The sequence below is a fragment of the Metarhizium robertsii genome (assembly GCF_000187425.2).
Source record: "Metarhizium robertsii ARSEF 23 chromosome Unknown MAA_Scf_11, whole genome shotgun sequence".
NCBI lineage: Eukaryota > Fungi > Ascomycota > Sordariomycetes > Hypocreales > Clavicipitaceae > Metarhizium > Metarhizium robertsii.
Window position 1 is genome coordinate 415236 of NW_011942151.1, and position 17334 is coordinate 432569.

The following is a 17334-nucleotide window of genomic DNA, read 5'->3' on the forward strand; positions in this document are numbered from 1 at the left end:
ATCATACGCAAATTAGACAAATTGCGATATCGGCCCGTCAAGCAGGAATTATCGGATTAACGGGTCATTCTATGGCTTATAACGCCGATGCCAGAGGTTGGGACGATTTAACATGTCCGCCCTTGGCTTTCTAGGATATATCCTACGTATATATATTCCCTCTTTGGCCTTCATCATGTCCACCATTGCACTACTCTCATAGCTACGAGTCTTTTCACAGTCAAGCTTGGATTCGGTCGTTAAACATCTTTATTCTTATACCTGAGGATGCGGTGGGCAAACATTGCTCTTTCCACCGCGCCTTTATGGCTCTCTTGGCTTGGGCTCTGTAATGGCGGCGTCTTGCCAGACTCATCACCTACTCGTCGACAGGATGATCCCCCTGGTGAGTTCGTCTGGCGTGCAGATACCAGGTCACCCCAAGAGATCAGAGCGGCTGGGGGATTCCGGCCTTGGGGCGAGAACTGGCACCGTAATGAAGCAGCATTTCTCATGGATCGCCATTACCACGCCGGTCCCGGCGGGTGTGGCTTATCGCGAGATCTGTCCACCAGGCCTTTTCAGTCTGCGTACGTATCGTTGGCTCGAGAGAGGGCCACATCTGAAACCTACACCCATGAGCATCGAAATAGGAACACTTGGCTTTTCGAGATTCGTGCTACGCCCAACATGATCAACCCCGGCCTTGCAGAGTCTGAGGTTCTAGCGCTGGGCGGCGTTCATTGGAGACAGATTCGAAGGTTCGGACTTATGAGCACTGCCGAAGGCGGCAGAGTCGCACAGATACAATGGATAGACAACCCCGAGTACGCTAGGGATCTGTACGAGAACTCTGAATATGCTGCGAGGTGTGTCGTCGACAACGATGTTCCCCCGGACCTTGACGATGATTGGAGCGAGGATGAGATGGACTCGCTAGACGTAACAAGAGAAGATACGGATAGCGATGAGTCTGACGGAGAAGGCAATGACCTATACCCTCGTTATCGCTCAGCTGCGACTCATGTAAGTGGCCCGGCGATGCAAGCTCTCTTCGGCCGCTTTCCGCCAACTTTTACGCAATACCCTCCTCGGGACGACATCCCTGGGCCATCTGGCGTAGGAGCTGCGGCATCATCTGAAGAGGATGTCATTCGTGACGCAGGTAAGAATTGCCCTTGCCCATGCGCAGCCGCCGAGATGACGCAGTGGGAAACCTTTGACGGGCAAAGCAATACTTTGCACATTTGCAAGGGGGGGTGCTAACAACCACCAACATAGTCATGAGAGACTTGGAGCGCTTCGCAGATTTGACCCCGGAGCAAATACGACAACTCTACCCCGACTATGACGAGATGCTCCAAGAGCTTTTGGATAACCTTGACAGGGACACTTGTTCCCCTCCGAAGCGTCCCCGCACGCAACTACGAGCTCGCGCCGGTATGAAAGTCTGTATGTTGCTAGAAGTGGCCGTAAGAAAACTGACAGTTTTGTAGGACAATCGAAGGATATTTGTTGCCAGAGTCTCTACAAGATACGAGGACTAGTCATCGACCAGACACGCCAGAATCGTAAAAACTCGGCTACTGCCAAGAGTGCCGGCATATCACTCGACGAACTAAAGCGTCTGAGAGCCGGCCAATTTGACGGGCTTAATTGTGCAGCCATTGTCAAGAAATTGGAAGAAGGCGTATTTGGTCCGAAAGACGGAGACGATGGCTCGACCGGAGGTATGCAAAGGCTTGGCCGCGCCTTCATCACTTGACAGAACCAGTTCACGCCTTGGACTACAATGTATACAACTGCTGACTCTCCTCCCAGCTTCTCCCGCGGGAAACCAGCAGGATTGCAAACGAGCCCGCAAAATGGTTACCCCCAAAACCCGCAGCAAGGGGCCCAAGGGCAAGGCACCCCCAGCTCCAGCCAAGGTCGTCTTCTACGGCGACTTTCTATGGCCGGCAGAGGCCAAGACGGCAGGCGGATTTCTCCCTCCGCGCACCCGTCCGCCCGGCCCGACGTATGAAGTTGAAGGAGGGCCGACCCCCGATCCCGCCACGGTCGTCGACTGGCCGAGCGAAGTCCTCCAGACTCGTCTCATTTTCGGACCCGCGGCCAAGGACGCAGCTGGGAAAGCTTCCCACGCGACAGACGGCTTCCACGGCGTCGTGTATGCCGTTCACGCCACGCCAAACATGCTCGTCTCGGGGCTGGATAGCATCGCCGTCGGCGGCATACGCTGGTCGCAGGTCCTCGGTTGGGTTCAGGTACCGCTCAACTATACGCTGCCCGAGCACGATGCCCAGCAGCGAGCAAATATACAGCAGCACTTTGAAAAGGCATTCAAAGCCAAGAATGACTTGTTCCCGGGGAGCAACCTATTCCAGAAGAACGACGATTACGAGCACAAGTTCGACGAGTTGGCAAGTACCAGCGAGATTCCCGATTTCGACCTGCCGCAGTCTCTGGAGGAGTTTATGGATAGAAATGGACAGGCCGTCGGCTGGAGGGGAGGGTTCCCTCTTTTCAACCCGCCTGAGCGAGTGACTGGCGAGTCTTCAACGGCGGCCAAGGCGGCCAAGGCCGTGGCGCCGCCGCATGAGCCGGGCTTCTGGGAAAAGGTTGGCCACTTTATGGAGTCGCACATCTTGGCTATTGCCTTGCTCCCGGCTGTTGTCGTTGCCAACTTGATTCCCGGTGTGGGTGAGCTGGCTGACGCGGCTGAGGTGGCGGCGCTCTCTACCGAGGCCGTCGAGGGCATTGAGCTTACAGAGCTGTCGTCTGAGGGGGCTTCTGAGTTGACTCCCCTTCTCCGAAGCGTCGCCAAGCTCAAGATTGATTGAGTGAGGTTCAATTAGTAGGCAGGACGTGGCTGCGAGGACTCCACGACAGCATGTACTAGTGGCCGGCTAGATGAATTGATATAATTGAAGTCCCTTTCTCCTTTTACTTGATACACGAACACATGCCAGAGGTGTTATGAGGGAATGTTTGCATCTATTTCTGGCTTGAGAGTTGAAGACTCGGCCGAGGTCGGGACCCGAGTAGGTCGTGCATGTACGTATCAAGAGGACGATAGAGATTGGCGCGTGGACTCTGCCTCACGAGAAATACGACGGCATTGTAGCCAACTCGGGATTTATCCAAGAGTTTGTGGGGATACCACTGTGTGCCGACATGCCAAAGAACGGAATGTACATCATGTACATCAAATTCCCAGTCACTCGGACGCCCTGCGGAGGACATGGACTGATTTCGATGCCCTATCAACAGGAGACAAGGTGTAAAACCACTTCAAGCCAACCCAAATGATTGATGGATGGGATATAACGTGGGGGTGGAAATAGGATGGCCAATCATAACAAGTATACCAGGTATGTCTCGACGCCAATTATTCATTGCGGCTTTTTGGTACCAGGATGGTGTCTCTAGTGATGAGAGAATTTGTCGTCTGGGACATGACTGGAGAGTATTGGAGAGCAAGCATTCCGTGGCAGGGGAGATGTACACGATGACTCTACAATTCGTCAAGCTAATGTCCAGGATTTGGAGTTGCGGCAATGGGACTGAAAGTCTTGGCAACAGCAAAGGAAAAGTAAACAATTTCAAGTAAAAAGGGTCAATTGGCGCGTGCGGCCTCCTAGTTGTTGGGGGAAGGAGCAGGACAGGTCGACAGTAGCCCCTACCCTGTAGAGCCTAGGCTGTCAAGCTGCTTACGTCATGCTTCGACCCCCTCCCCCGCCCCCGCCAATGGCTTGTACACGGCAACGGCAGGCAACGGCCAGCGGCTTGCCACCATTTCCACCAGATCGGCTTCTTGCATGCAAGCCCCTGGCATCGGTTCACGCTGCACCGAGTTGCAACTTGTCTGGTGCAAATTCACCGTGTGACACATAAATCGGCATCAGCTTGCAAACCGCGGGTTCCTGCATCTGGCTCAAGTGACGTCGCCCCCGCCCACCGGCACATCTCGATTCTCGACTCTCACGTCTCCTCGCAACATGGCGTCTTCACCACCAATCAAAACAGTCTGCCTCATTGGCGCCAACGGAACTGTAGGTTCCGTCATAACCAGGGAGCTTGTTCAAGCCGGTTGCTTTGATGTGTCCATTCTCCGCCGCTCCAATTCATCCTCGGCCTCGCCCGCCGGTGTCACCGAGATCCCCGTTTCACCCGCCCTGGAGCTCCAAGAGCTTACCAGAGCCCTCTCGGGACAAGACGCCGTCGTCGCTGCCTTTCCGCTCAAGGATGTCTCGGAGCATCTTCGACTCGTGGAGGCGGCCTTCAACGCCGGCGTCCGTCGCTATATCCCGGCAGACTATGGCAGCTGCGATGCCGCCAGTCCCCAGGCACAGCACCATTTGAGGCTATACCGCGACAAGACCGCCGTGCGCACAAGGTGCGAGGAGCTTTCGCAAATGGCAGCCGAGGACCAGACTGGCGCGAGTCCATTTACATGGACCTCCATCATCTGTGGGCACTTTTTCGACTACGGTCTTCGAAGCGGCCTGCTTCATTTCAACCTGGACGCCGAAAAGGCCCAGATCCTGGACGCCGGCGATATCAAGGCCTCGGCCTCTACTCTCCGTCGTGTCGGCGAGTCGGTAGTTCGCGTTCTGCAGCGTCACGAGGCTACCCGCAACCGCGCCGTCTACGTCCAGAGCTTCTGCCCGACGCAGCTCGAAATCCTGGCATCCCTCGAGCGCGCCACGGGCAACAAGTGGCACACCCAGCACTTGGACTCGAATGCTTTCCTGGAACGCGAAAGCAAGCGCCTGGAGGCGGGTGATGGGGAGGCTACCGAGGAGATTGTATTCGTTCTGGGTACTGTTGACGCCGACTGGACACGCAAGGACGGATTTGCCATGGAGTTGCTGGGTCTGCAAGATGAGAATCTTGACCAGGTGGTTCGCGAGGTGGTGGCCGCTCACAAAACAAGAGCGTCTTCTTGACAATGTGGTCGAAATGTCGGGAGCTTCATAGAATATCAAGGCACGAAATGAAACGCGCATTCCATACTTTTTTCTATACGTCTTATCTTCCATGCTACCGTCCTAGAAACCAATAGCAACAAATATGCAATGGAAAAAGCAGGCACTGGGAATTTTGGTGGCGCTACATGGAGCTGGCAGCATCTGGAGCGTTGCCAAGACTGATGATGGCAACATCGATATGCATGGTGGCGTTCGGATCATGGGCACTTGTGGAGGCATGCAGATGGATCGCACTACAAAGGCCATCTTCAAGGCCTATGGAGTGGTATACATTCCATCTGTTTCCACTGAAGGCCAACAGTGGGAAGCACAACCCAGTCACGGAGCACAGTGGATTGTTCCGCCACCGGTACAGCGAAAGACGAATGAATGCCATTGCCAGGTAGAAATGACCGCGTGTTTCATCGTTGCGTCAGGCTCATAGGTGAGCTCCTCTTCCTATCTGGCGATACTATCCCCTTCACTTGCACATGCCATCGGTCTAGGTCCTGCCTTGACCTTCAGTCATCTCCAACCTCATTCACCTCGTGTCCTAGCACCACCGTCAAGGTGTGTGCTTTGCAACATGTCATACCCTCGAGTATATCCTCATCTCGTCAAAAAGAAATAACGGACCAGCCGTGTTATGATCGCTTGCAAGAAGTATTTCATTAGTATTTGCGGGCGGAACCTGGGAAAGGGGTCAAATACCTGAGTACTCATTGCCCCCCCCCGGTTGCCAGGGCAAAAAGAGTAGCCAAGTGGGTTTGATGAGGAGTCAAACTTAAGCTTCTGAAGATGCCCAAGAATCAACAAACCTCTCAGCAGCCACTCCCAGTTCATAGGCACTAGGAAATGGATCATCAAAATCTGTAATAGTAGCTGACATGGTAGCCTTCGTGGTAGCCTTCTTGGTAGCCTCCATGGTAGCCTGCCTGGGGGTAGAGAGCCGATTTTATCAAATTGAAAGGTATGAGGTGGAAGGAGATTATGGTTTGGATGGTGAGAAGTAAACGATACGCTTATCATATATATATATTCATGTTCCTCCACTGAGACAAGTCTACCGGGGCTCCTTGGCTCATTAAGCGTTCATGAAATTGCTGTTCTTTGCACTGCAGAAGTTTGCCTCAACCAAGCTGTTTGATGGCAAAGAATCTTCTGCAGCCAAGACTTGTTCGTTGTATGAAGATCTTTTTCACCCCTTTCACATCTCACAGAACAAAGGCACTCCTTGTGCCGTTAAAGAGTTTGAGGCAATCCTTTAGCCGGTTTCGTTGTGCCGCATTTGAAGAAAGACGATTGTACAGCTGAAATTGGAAAACAGACAAAGTTTTGTAAGCCCTTTCTACAGCTCACCACCATTATGCTCCATCTGATGAAAAGACTTGGTCTCAGAGGTGCTACAGACAAATTACTAAGCGTGCATTGCCCACCACAAAGAGAACGTGGTTCGCATTCTGCCAGGTTTCATCTTTCAGGGGCGACCACGGCAATGCCCAATCGCTCGCTTTGACATGACTGCCTCTTCACACCCTCCCTTTATTGTCCGATTCTGTTTGACTGCAGCGAGAATGACCACATGACCAACGTCACATGCCAGTGTCAGCAAACAGCCAGGTCGATTCATAATCAGCCCATGACAAAAGAACAAAGGAATTCAACCGACCAACGAAAGAGTGGGAAATCAACAAAGGAACGTGTCCTGCGCATGCGAGTACATAAGTAGAGGACGCAGCTACTGCAATGCCGCGGATGGCTGGATCGCGCATCACGAACCCAACAGGCACGTTGCAATGAGCAAAACACTAGCAAGTCCCCTTATTCTCCTGAACCTAATTGCACCGAGCGTCACTGCCTTGCTACCTATTTCTCAGAGACACAGTCCACCATGAGGCAGCTGCCGATGCGTGTTTCTACGAGCAATCGAGTCCCGTCACAAGAGCGTACCAGAACATCGCGCTACGATCCGAATTATAGATTCACACAAGGCCTTTCTAGGCCTCATAAAGTCAAGACAATAATTCCATCGCGAAATTTATACCTGTTCAATTGACGAGGCAGGGAAGAAGGAAGCCCTCCCTGGTATTCTAAAAGCTTGAGACCACATCAAATGCCACACCCATCCAAACTCCAAACCTGCTCAGATTTCAACAAGCTCTTCCGCGTGTGAGGGATCCCTCAGCTGCCTTTGACATGGCGCGAATGCCCCTCCCATCTCCAATCAGAATCAAAATAAACGTCATCACTCTAAATTTATTACGTTAGTTAGCATTTCCCGACAATGAGATGTGACGGAAAGGGGGTCTCTTACGCTGCCAAGCTCGCAAAAAGAGGAATACAAATGTTTATGTTTCCGTCCCCTGCATAGTCGTTCTGAAACGCAAACACGATAATGAGCGCGACGCTCGTGAAGCAGATGAAGCCATCGACGACGCGTCGAAGGATGAGGGGTGGCTCTGGCTTGCCCCAGCGGATCATCCAGAAAACGAACGAGTTCCAAAAAAGACTAATGATGGTCTAGAAAGGTCAGTCTCTGTATACATGCGACGGCCTGGGGGGTGTGACGTACCGCGGGTAAGAAGCAGCCGAGTGCGAGATGATTTCCCGCGACGCCAAGAAGGGTTGCGAAAATGATGACGAGGATGCCGCAGGCAAGTAAAAGAATACGAAGAAACGCTTTTACGCCATTCATAAAATTGTCGCTCAACTCGCTGCTCATCTTGTCGCTCGTCTTGTCGCTCGTCTTGTCGCTTGATGGAAAGTCGTCGTGGATTTAGCGGGTTTGCTGGCTGTTCGAGTGATGGTGGGTGTAGCAAAAGGCGCTTGGTTTCCGTGAAGAGTTGACGTGATTGATGTAGAGGGTCGACTTGGATTCCGTTGAGAGTCGGCTTGGCTGCTATTGAGAGTTTGACTCGGTTGCTGGTGAGAGTTGGCTTGGTTCTGTCAAGAAGAAGATGCAAGGTGCAGAAACCAAGATTCAAAAACGCCGAGATCAGCGTCATTAAATAGTTTGAGATCTCTGCAAGAGCCAACTCGTCCCATCTGTGATTCGTCCTTTGTTATTCATGAATACTCAGTCTGAGCGAGCGGTGAAACGGCATGTGGCCAGTCCAGCCGCCGTTTTTGTTGCCGTTCGCCAACTAACCACGTCATGTTCAGTCTCTGCGCGCAACAGGCGTACAGCTACCCGCCGCGTGTGTAGCAACTTTCGCAGTTTCTGCCATTTCATGGGTCATGGTCCGGCCTCTCACTCGTTCAGAGATCAACGAGTGGTTTCTAGGTCCGGTCCTGTACACGCGCTGAAGTCGCGGAAGAGGGCTACATTCATATAAACTTGTGAAAGGTTGAAATCTCTCGAACAAGACAACTTGGAAAGATGAAAATCCAAGAGAAGGAGAACAGCCAACAGACTCCCGGCGATATGGGCAACCGTGCCAAGTCCGGGCGTGCATGCAGCGTCACGCAACCAGCCCTCAAACAAAGACGTGCATGCAGCTCAAAACACAACTTCTCCGTAATGGTCTCACGTGGTTCAAGCACAGGCCGGTAGCAAGTCGGCCCCCGAACTCCCGAGATGACAGGTCTTGGTGCAGACGCTACTTCTCGCCCTGTTGAGATTATTTCTGCCCATCAGGCTCGGCGGGCCAAAGCTGAGCGTAAGCATCGACGTCGGATTGTGTCAGAGGCACAAAGTATTCGAGAGTACAAATCCGACACGATCGCTCTTCAAATGAGCTGAACTTTAACTATTGGTTCAAGCTAAGGGTTCGAGTCGCTGGCGCTCTAGGTAGGTGCAGATTCTACCAGCAAAAGTTTTCATTCTCTACCATCTACCGTGCCTACACCGCTTCGTATCACGGCATACACAGAGAATATATCCCAGTCTTCAAATTTGTCCAGTAAGCAGCATGGAGCCATTCTCAAACCAGGCCTGTTCTTCGTTGCGAGCTATTCCATGTCCCGACCCCAACTCACATTCATCATCACATCGCCCAACAAAGCCCCCTACATCATAAGCAGCTTTAACAAAGTATACGAAATACGGCATTCACAGGAAGTAGCTCCATTGAAAGCTCAATATTCATCCGTCCACCAGTCCCACTCGTCCGATCAATTCCTCAAGCCGTTCATCCAGTCGGGATGTATCCAGCCCAGCCTTTATGCACGCCCTCTGACGTTATACGGGGTATTACTTGCGTCCATCAGACGATGCCCGCTTCTTGGCATAACCATCTGTGAAGAGACGAAGCCGTCTTCAGGGTACAAAAGGCTAGGCTTCCGTCTAAACAAAACATACCACCAAGTGAATCTCCAACCAGACAAACACATCAAGACTTCCCGCTTCACATCATCTTCAACGCATCGAAAATGCGCTTCTTCACTGCTGTCATACTCCTTCTCGCTGGGTAAGTTCCTTCACACGACAGATAAAGACGTGAAAACATCATTAAGCAAAGGCAGAGTGTCTCTCGGGGCGCACACAGAGGCGCACTGCAAATCCGTCACGTCGACGGCCACGGTCTGCAGCGCCTGCCGCCAGCTAAAGTGCCTCGCCATCGAGACAATCACCCTCTTCTTCGACTGCCCATCTCCTGTGCCAACTACCACCACGGCGTACTCCTGCGCCGAGACCAAGTGTCCAGGCGGGTGTGCGTCCACTTCCTACGAATTCGTGTCTCCTCCCGCCCGCGTCACTGAGGCGCCGAGAGCTGTCTCGCCCAAGCCCTCGTGCGGAGCCGTCACATCCACCGGGGTGGTCTGTTCTACTTGCCGTACTCTGGAGTGTGTGTCGACCGAGTATGTTACTGTTGGCCATGGATGTCCTAACCCGCCTGCGACGAGCCGGACTGCATATGAGTGCGGTGGGCATTGCCCTACGGGGTGTGGGAAGACGTCGTACATTACGGTCGCGACGTCTTTGGCCAAGTAGAATGCAGTCTGATGAGTCTATTGCTTAGCGGGTTGTTGTATACTGTTTGTGGGAACCAGCTCAACTAGTTTCGTTTGTCAAATGCTTGAGAGGAGACACCCGCATCATCCGTGGTTGTCAAGGGACTAAAGCGAGAGCTTTGCATTCAACACTGCAGAAAAATATCCATTGGCAGGGATTTTATATAAATGACATGACGGTATTGGACAAACGATAATGGCGCTTCTCCATTCTGGCGGATAATCGTCATATGGTATGAAACAAGCCGTGATGAAACATGCGGGATGAACAGCGTGATAACGGCCACAATGTAATAGCCATATTGTCTGTAGAGAAGTGTCTTTGACTCGCTCTCCTGCTGGTTTGTGCCTGCAGCCGCCTCTACTCCACCAAAGTGTGCCCCTGGGAGAAAACCGAATGTCATGAAAAGGAGCTGACAGGTGGGTGTGGGTTTGAATTCATGCAGGCACTTTGACAGCTAGAACAAATCCATGCGCCAAGCGACAAGGCAAAGCAAGAAATCTTTCGATTCGTCTTGACTGGGAGCCATGTCACAACGACAACAGCCTCGTTGGCGGGTCAGAAACAGCAAAGTGGGAGAGGCCACATCTGGGGTTTTCCCGTCCCGAAGGACGGCATGATGACCAATCTGAGACTCGTACTACGCTATTACTACAGCATAGATTGCTCTGTTGTCAAAGCTCCATGGAGTAGGACCCTGCAGATCCAAGGCCCATGGGCTGCATTTTGGGCCGTTGCCACGTCGCGAATCTGAGGTCGCATGAAGAAACGAGTGGGTACAGCAGGTTGTGCGTCAGGCAGTCAAGCAGGGATTGCGCAATGGTTTAATATCACGCGATGAGTCGATGCTGGACGGTAGAGCAGAGACTGCAGAGCAGAGCCAGTGTCACCGCGAATCAATGTCATGGGATCGGGTGTCGATGGCAGATATCTATTGTTAGGACCATGGACAGAATAAGAAACTTGAGGCGGTACCAAGACACTCCCGCGTGCCAGCATGGGCATCTATTAATATGCGTAGTACTGCGTACTCGGTACTCGGCAGTAGTGTAAGATGTGACTCGGTTCGTGTAATTTTGGCAGCGGTGGTACAGACATGAATAACGTGTCAAGAACATGTCGGCAGCGGCACGTCGGGGCTTGGAACATGTGTTGGGTTGGCCGGCCAAGGTAGCTGGCACAGCCCCAGAAGCTGACGTTGAGCTTTTGCCATGCATCCACTCGCCAATCTCGGGGGTCCTGGACTCCATGTGGAACCCAAAACACTACAACATGAGGTCGAGTCAAGAAAACTTGGTGAATGGCGTCGAGGGTTTGTTTGGCTCGCTCACCGCACCGTACGGCAGCATGCTGAGGCGTTCGGCAGTTCGGCCCATTGATGTGTCGTGTTTTCTTTCTTCTCTTTCAAACTCTAACGTCGCGTTCGGTCATGATGCGAAAGGATGGCACATGCGGGCCGCCCGGAATCGGCACAGAAATCAGGATTGCTTTGATGGTTTGTCGTTTTGCTGTTTTACGTTTTTGTGTTTTGCCTCGCGTACTGAGGAAATGAGGTAATGCGCTGAAGGAAGGAGCGCCCGCGTGAGGCGCACAGGAAGCACTTGCCGTCTGGGGTTGGCGGAATGGCAGTGACGTAAGCAGCACCGCAGCACCCACCCTGGGCCCTGGCCATTAATCAATTTCCTGCATGTGGCGGGAGCAAACAATGACTCTGAACCAGTTGGCATTGATCTGCATGGCACGGGGCGGGCTTTTGTTTTTTTTTCTCTTGGCCACGACCCTGTTACAATAGTTTCTGGTAGTCGTCTTTCTTTTCTTTTCTTTTCTTTTCTTTTCTTTATCTTTTTGGTTTTTTTCTTTGTATTTTTTTTTTCCTCCTTGTGCCTGTGACGTGCTCAATTCTGCGTCTGTTTGTCTTCCTAGATCCTTCCGTGTTCTTCGTCGTCTTCAAAAGCGCAAGGCCGTCGTCATCACCCTCTCTCCGGTCACGCATCAACTGTGATTCCAACAACGTCGACTCCGTGAACGCGTACCTTCCTAGCGTCAGCGCATCCACCGTACAACATCACGATAGTCTCGCAATATCTACATCTACACCAGCCCTTACTGGCTCACAGGCGGACAACGCCATGGCCAAAGCCATCGAGGCCAAGTCTTTAAGCGATATCAACGATACTGCAAATAACCCACCACAATACTTCGAATCAGCTGCGGGGGCTCAGAAGCAGAACCCCCTCGTTTTGTACATCTCACGTGTGGTGGGGTTAAACGGTAGTCTTTTCATTGTTCAAAGACGTCATCCCTGCTTCATAGCTGATATTCAAGCGCAGTTGTCATTCTCTCCCCCGTTATACCAAACGAGAGGGTCGTCTCGGCCGAGGATGTCAAAAGCGCTCTGTATCTGGTGCATGTAGACAATCCTGACCCTGCGCCAGTTCGAGGTGAAGCCGAATGCAGATCTAGCCAGGACACCCGCCGGCTCCCCCAGTCGATCATTCCACGAAGACCTGTTGGTGGCTCGGACCGTCCACTGACCCCCGAAAGTTCGCCAAGTGCAAGTCAAAGCCACCAGCCCTCTGCAATAGAAGCTCCAGGACGGACTCTTTATGGATTGCACACAGCTATGCCGCCGAAAAAGCCCGTTGGGTCTCAGTCTTCGCCTAGGACATCAACCGAAACATCGGCTTCCGCTCAAATCGTATCAAAAGACTCTTCTGATCCACAAGAGCCTTCTGGGAATACGCAAACGCACTGTATTAATTCAATTTCAGTGCCTCGGCCGGATACATCTCTACCACCTACTAACTCTGGCAATCAAAGCTCCCTTTCAAACTCGCAGCCTATATCACAAGCCCACAGCAGATCTCCGTCTCCACGGAAGCACAGCACAGCTTCTACTGATATGCCTCTGACGCTGACGTTGACCCGACAAAATCCCGCCGCCCAGAAGTGGACAGTTGGATGTATTAGGCTGCCCGAGCTAGAATCGTCTTCGGGAGATGGCGACACGGCTTCAACGTCGACCACAAGTCCAATGCAGCATCCCCCAATAGACATTGAAATAATACAATCTGGATACGCCAAATTTCGCGAGCATTGTGTCAGGAAATATAGCCCGACGGAAAGCGGCGACTTGAAAGCTGCAGCTGGGTCCACGGCACGAGGGAGCATGGATCATCAAAGCTCAATGTACGGAAACAAGGAGGCCCTCCATCGTCGAGTCGCCATGAACTACTCCAATTCTTTGTTGACGAACGCGAAGGAGTTCGCCAGGAATTTGACACGTAACAGAAGTGACAGCGCTGCATCGGTATCATCGTACAAAAGCGACACTGCTGTAAAGCCAGACACCATTTGTACATTCGGATCGCCGCCAGAGGGCATGAAAGCCCGCGGATACACATTTGTCAGTCCATGGGAGGGCCAATGTCACTTCTCAACGGGGAAACATGGAAACAGTCTCCAGTGTTTTTACATACCCCCCGCGACGGCCACCGTCTACAGCAATTCCCTGGTCAAAACTAGTCACTCGGAATCCACACTGATCAGTACGCTGAGTTACAATCTTGCGCTTTCACCGGTCCAAGCCAAGGGACCCACGGGAGTACTTGGAAAGTTCATAGACGGCTGCAGCAAATCGAGAAAGAGCAATATTCCCTCTGACTCTCGCTACGAGTCATCCTTCACTAGCCTTGGGGCTGAGCGAGCCGGCGGCGGTCTAAATGGCAGGGAAGCAAAACTGGCCACGTTAACTATTTATGACGATGGTTTGAAGATGCTTGATCTGTTAGTGGCAGCCAACATTGGAGTATTTTGGAGAACTTGGGAGAAGTTTGCTCCCGCTTCCACTGAACAGAAGCATGTCTCTGAGGCGCAGATTCCGTTTCCATCCATCGAAGATGACAGTTGACTTGCCCTTTTTACGATAAAGATGTTCAAGATTGGAGCCGGAGTTTAAGTGGAAAGGTGGTCTTGTGGTGTGGTTTACTTTGCTTTGGCTGACAATTCAAAGGCCTGGTTTGTTGTGGTAGCTTTCTTTTTTTTTTTTTTTTTTAGCATTATTTGTAGTCAGCGTAGCCGCATAGCGTGATGTTAAGGCATCTAATGAGAAATATGATGACACTGAACCTTGGAGTCTGTATGGTTTTCACATTCCGTGTTTACTATGGCATATCTCTTGCATTTACACATCTCAATACAGCAATCAAAAACTTTGTAAGGCGCAGACGATGGCTTTTCGGCTTCACATCTCATTCACAGATATGTAGCCACGCTTTCATTTATCAGTTGGATCGCCGGATCTCTGGGCCTGATTTTCTGTTGCACAAAATGGTTCACTTGGATTACATCGATGTAGCAGCAGAATGTGTCCATCGTGAGGGTCCCCCAATCACCAGAGCACCTGAGGAGGGAGCCTTTCTTCCAAGCCGCTGTATGCTGTTTGTTTCATGTAAGCTCTTCTCCTTATTCTAGATTTCACGCCAGTCGAGTTCAACACTCCAGTTATGGTATCAGCAAGTATTTCATAAGACTATCCTCCATACCAAGTAGGGGGAGCTTATTTGCAGCAAGCAGCAAGCAACCAAGCTACCCTAGACTACTTAATTCCCTTAGTATTAGCCTCCTGCGACGAAGATTTAAGACTTTGGTCAAATCCTTTGTAATTTATAGGGATCATGGAAGGCAAAATCAATGAATAGGAATAGTTTTGCAAGCCGAAAATAGAAAGTGGGCACGGGTTTCGCTGAGAGCAGAGCTTTTGACACGGGGAGAATTTGCGAAACGAAACGTCAAGACGTGATTATTTGCCTGCGGTGTGAAAAGAGCTCTTAGCGACGTTGAATGAAGAAGATGGAGAGTAATAAGGGAGAGAAAAAATCTCCACCATTGTAGACAGTCTTTGAAGTGCTCTACTGCTGCTGTCGGCAATTGGTATTGACTCCAGCATCCTCGGTCCACCTCAGGGAAGACATAGAGGTCACGTGAATCATCACGCGTACCGCAACCACCAATCACATCCCGAACAATGTAATCCCGCAGTAACGAGCCTCCCAAGTCGAGCAAAGAAATCCATCACATCAAACCGTTCGTCGCTGGGCCGTTTCCCCAATCGCCACCTGACTTCTCTTCTCTAAGTTGGCCACACCCCCCAACTCTGCCTCGTCGAATTGCCGACCAAGGCCGTTTACGACGACGAATTGATCTTGTCCACCCAATGGCGCCGGCTCTGCATGCCTCTGCGGCCATGCTCGCGCGAAGACAGCTCGCCGGAGCTCCGAGCACCACCAGCTCGCTGGTAGTCGTGGCCAGCCGGCTCATGGCTGCGCAGCAACACCAGACGCGAGGATACGCTACACCCGCGGGCCCGCCCCCCAAGAACTTCCGCACGAGCAGGCACACCGAGTGGCCGTGGGACAAGGAGAAGACGCTGGACCGGCTGGGCAAGTACTTCCTCTTGACCGAGATGGCGAGAGGCATGTACGTCTTGATGGAACAGTTCTTCCGACCTCCGTATGTGGATTGCCCTTGAGACATGAGTCCTCGAGGCTCGAATGGCCTTGTTTTTTTCGTGAAGCTGACCGGTGGCGGATAGATACACCATCTACTATCCCTTCGAGAAGGTATGATGAGAACTAATTGGACAGCACTACCCATCTAGACATGGCGACCGTTTCAATTGACACGACACAGGGACCTATTTCCCCCCGATTCCGTGGAGAGCATGCCCTTAGACGGTATCCTTCTGGCGAAGAGCGCTGTATCGCGTGCAAGCTGTGCGAGGCTGTACGTATCCATCAATAAATGACTGCCCCCGGATCTCTCAAGTTCATTAGAAACTAACGGATTGTAGATCTGCCCTGCCCAGGCCATCACCATTGAGGCCGAAGAGCGTGCCGATGGATCCCGCCGAACGACCCGCTACGACATCGACATGACCAAATGCATCTACTGCGGCTTCTGCCAGGAATCGTGCCCCGTTGACGCTATTGTGGAGAGCCCCAACGCCGAGTATGCCACCGAAACGAGAGAAGAGTTGCTGTACAACAAGGGTAGGTTGAACCACTCAGCACATGCATCCCGTGTAGCTAGTTTGCTGATCCTTTTTGCTGCAGAGAAGCTTTTGTCCAACGGAGACAAGTGGGAGCCTGAGCTGGCGGCTGCCATTCGCGCGGATGCGCCCTACCGATAATCTAACCACACTTGACAGCGTTATTTCACCGTTCCCTTTGTTCATGTAGAAGTATCTTGGGGGGAGGGGCTGGCCGGGCGGTAGAAAAAGTTGTACATAAGATTAACATTTTCCCCCAAATCAAGTGTCTAAATGTGATGCTGCCGCACCTTGTTCAACACGTGTAGTGGTGCATCCGTGTTTTATCGCCTTCTGCAACTTGCATAAGCCGCTGTGTCTGCTTCGAGATATTACCTCCGTTTTCGACACATATTCGGTTCACACAATGCCAGAGAAATACTGGCACTTTATGGAGTTCACCACCAAACAATACCAAAAACTTCCTCGAATTTCCCAAGTGCAACAACATCACACAGTTCACAACTCAGTACGCAGTCTCATGTCTCACCTCCCATATCGTCTTTCTTCTACCAATTCAAAAAATAAAGCCATTTAAACCCCGCCTCCATTCCCGCCTGCAACAGCCCCAAGATTCGCCCCAGAATCCAGGCACATCCACCGGCCCAATCAGCAACGCCCCAATCCAGCATTCACGTGACCCTCTTTTTTCAAGGTTCTCTAAGGCGTAGCTCCCGACCTCCGTACCTCAAAAACACCGAGAAATTTATCATCACGTCACCTCTCAGCTCTTCTCTCCCCCCAAGCCATCATCCAATTGACCATGTTCCGCACCGCCCTCCTCCGCACCGCCCGCGTCGCCGCTCGCCCGCTGGCCGCCGCACCGCTCAGTGCGCGCATCGCCCTACCCCGAGCTGCCGCCGTGCCCAAAATGCTCGGCGTGAGGATGTACTCAGCCGCCGGCGGCCTGAAGAAGGAAGAGGTAGAAGGGCGCATCATGAGCCTGTTGCAGGGCTTCGACAAGGTACGCCCCCCGCTTCCCCCCCCTCGTACACGTTCGCTAACTCGCCCAGGTCAACGACACTGCCAACGTACGAAAACGCACCTGACCACCCCTCGAATGTCCTCGTAGACTAACATCCATTGTAGATCAAGCCGGTCGCCCACTTCGCCAACGACCTGGGCCTCGACTCTCTGGACACGGTGGAAGTAGTCATGGCCATAGAGGAGGAGTTTAGCATCGAGATCCCCGACAAGGACGCCGACTCCATTCACTCTGGTGCGTACTTGATGTGCCCCGACGGCTCAATACGGGGGAAGCCCATACTGACGGTTTCGCAGTGGACAAGGCAGTCGAGTACATTCTCAGCCAACCCGATGCTCACTAATCACACGTCGCAATC

General features: G+C 52.1%; 6 protein-coding genes across 6 annotated transcripts; all 6 read left to right on the forward strand.

The window, feature by feature from the left end:
- Positions 1–267: 267 nt before the first annotated feature.
- On the forward strand, positions 268–2819 carry MAA_11616 (uncharacterized protein; the record flags this gene model as incomplete). Its single annotated transcript, XM_011412531.1, has 4 exons — positions 268–1144; positions 1261–1419; positions 1476–1709; positions 1801–2819. 4 exons carry the CDS (start codon positions 268–270, stop codon positions 2817–2819), a joined length of 2289 nt encoding a protein of 762 aa, XP_011410833.1.
- A 1158-nt stretch (positions 2820–3977) lies between these two features.
- Positions 3978–4928, forward strand: MAA_06671 (NmrA-like family protein; the record flags this gene model as incomplete). The annotated part of the gene is made up of 1 exon (XM_007824669.1): positions 3978–4928. The coding sequence occupies one exon, from the start codon at positions 3978–3980 to the stop codon at positions 4926–4928; it is 951 nt and encodes a 316-aa protein (XP_007822860.1).
- A 4392-nt stretch (positions 4929–9320) lies between these two features.
- On the forward strand, positions 9321–9882 carry MAA_06672 (uncharacterized protein; the record flags this gene model as incomplete). The annotated part of the gene is made up of 2 exons (XM_007824670.1): positions 9321–9358; positions 9405–9882. The coding sequence occupies 2 exons, from the start codon at positions 9321–9323 to the stop codon at positions 9880–9882; spliced, it is 516 nt and encodes a 171-aa protein (XP_007822861.1).
- A 2150-nt stretch (positions 9883–12032) lies between these two features.
- Positions 12033–13813, forward strand: MAA_06673 (uncharacterized protein; the record flags this gene model as incomplete). The annotated part of the gene is made up of 2 exons (XM_007824671.2): positions 12033–12174; positions 12234–13813. 2 exons carry the CDS (start codon positions 12033–12035, stop codon positions 13811–13813), a joined length of 1722 nt encoding a protein of 573 aa, XP_007822862.2.
- A 1335-nt stretch (positions 13814–15148) lies between these two features.
- Positions 15149–16093, forward strand: MAA_06674 (NADH-ubiquinone oxidoreductase 23 kDa subunit; the record flags this gene model as incomplete). The annotated part of the gene is made up of 5 exons (XM_007824672.2): positions 15149–15414; positions 15497–15524; positions 15595–15687; positions 15755–15953; positions 16017–16093. 5 exons carry the CDS (start codon positions 15149–15151, stop codon positions 16091–16093), a joined length of 663 nt encoding a protein of 220 aa, XP_007822863.2.
- A 661-nt stretch (positions 16094–16754) lies between these two features.
- On the forward strand, positions 16755–17319 carry MAA_06675 (Acyl carrier protein-like protein; the record flags this gene model as incomplete). The annotated part of the gene is made up of 4 exons (XM_007824673.1): positions 16755–16955; positions 17005–17022; positions 17081–17210; positions 17273–17319. 4 exons carry the CDS (start codon positions 16755–16757, stop codon positions 17317–17319), a joined length of 396 nt encoding a protein of 131 aa, XP_007822864.1.
- Positions 17320–17334: the final 15 nt, after the last annotated feature.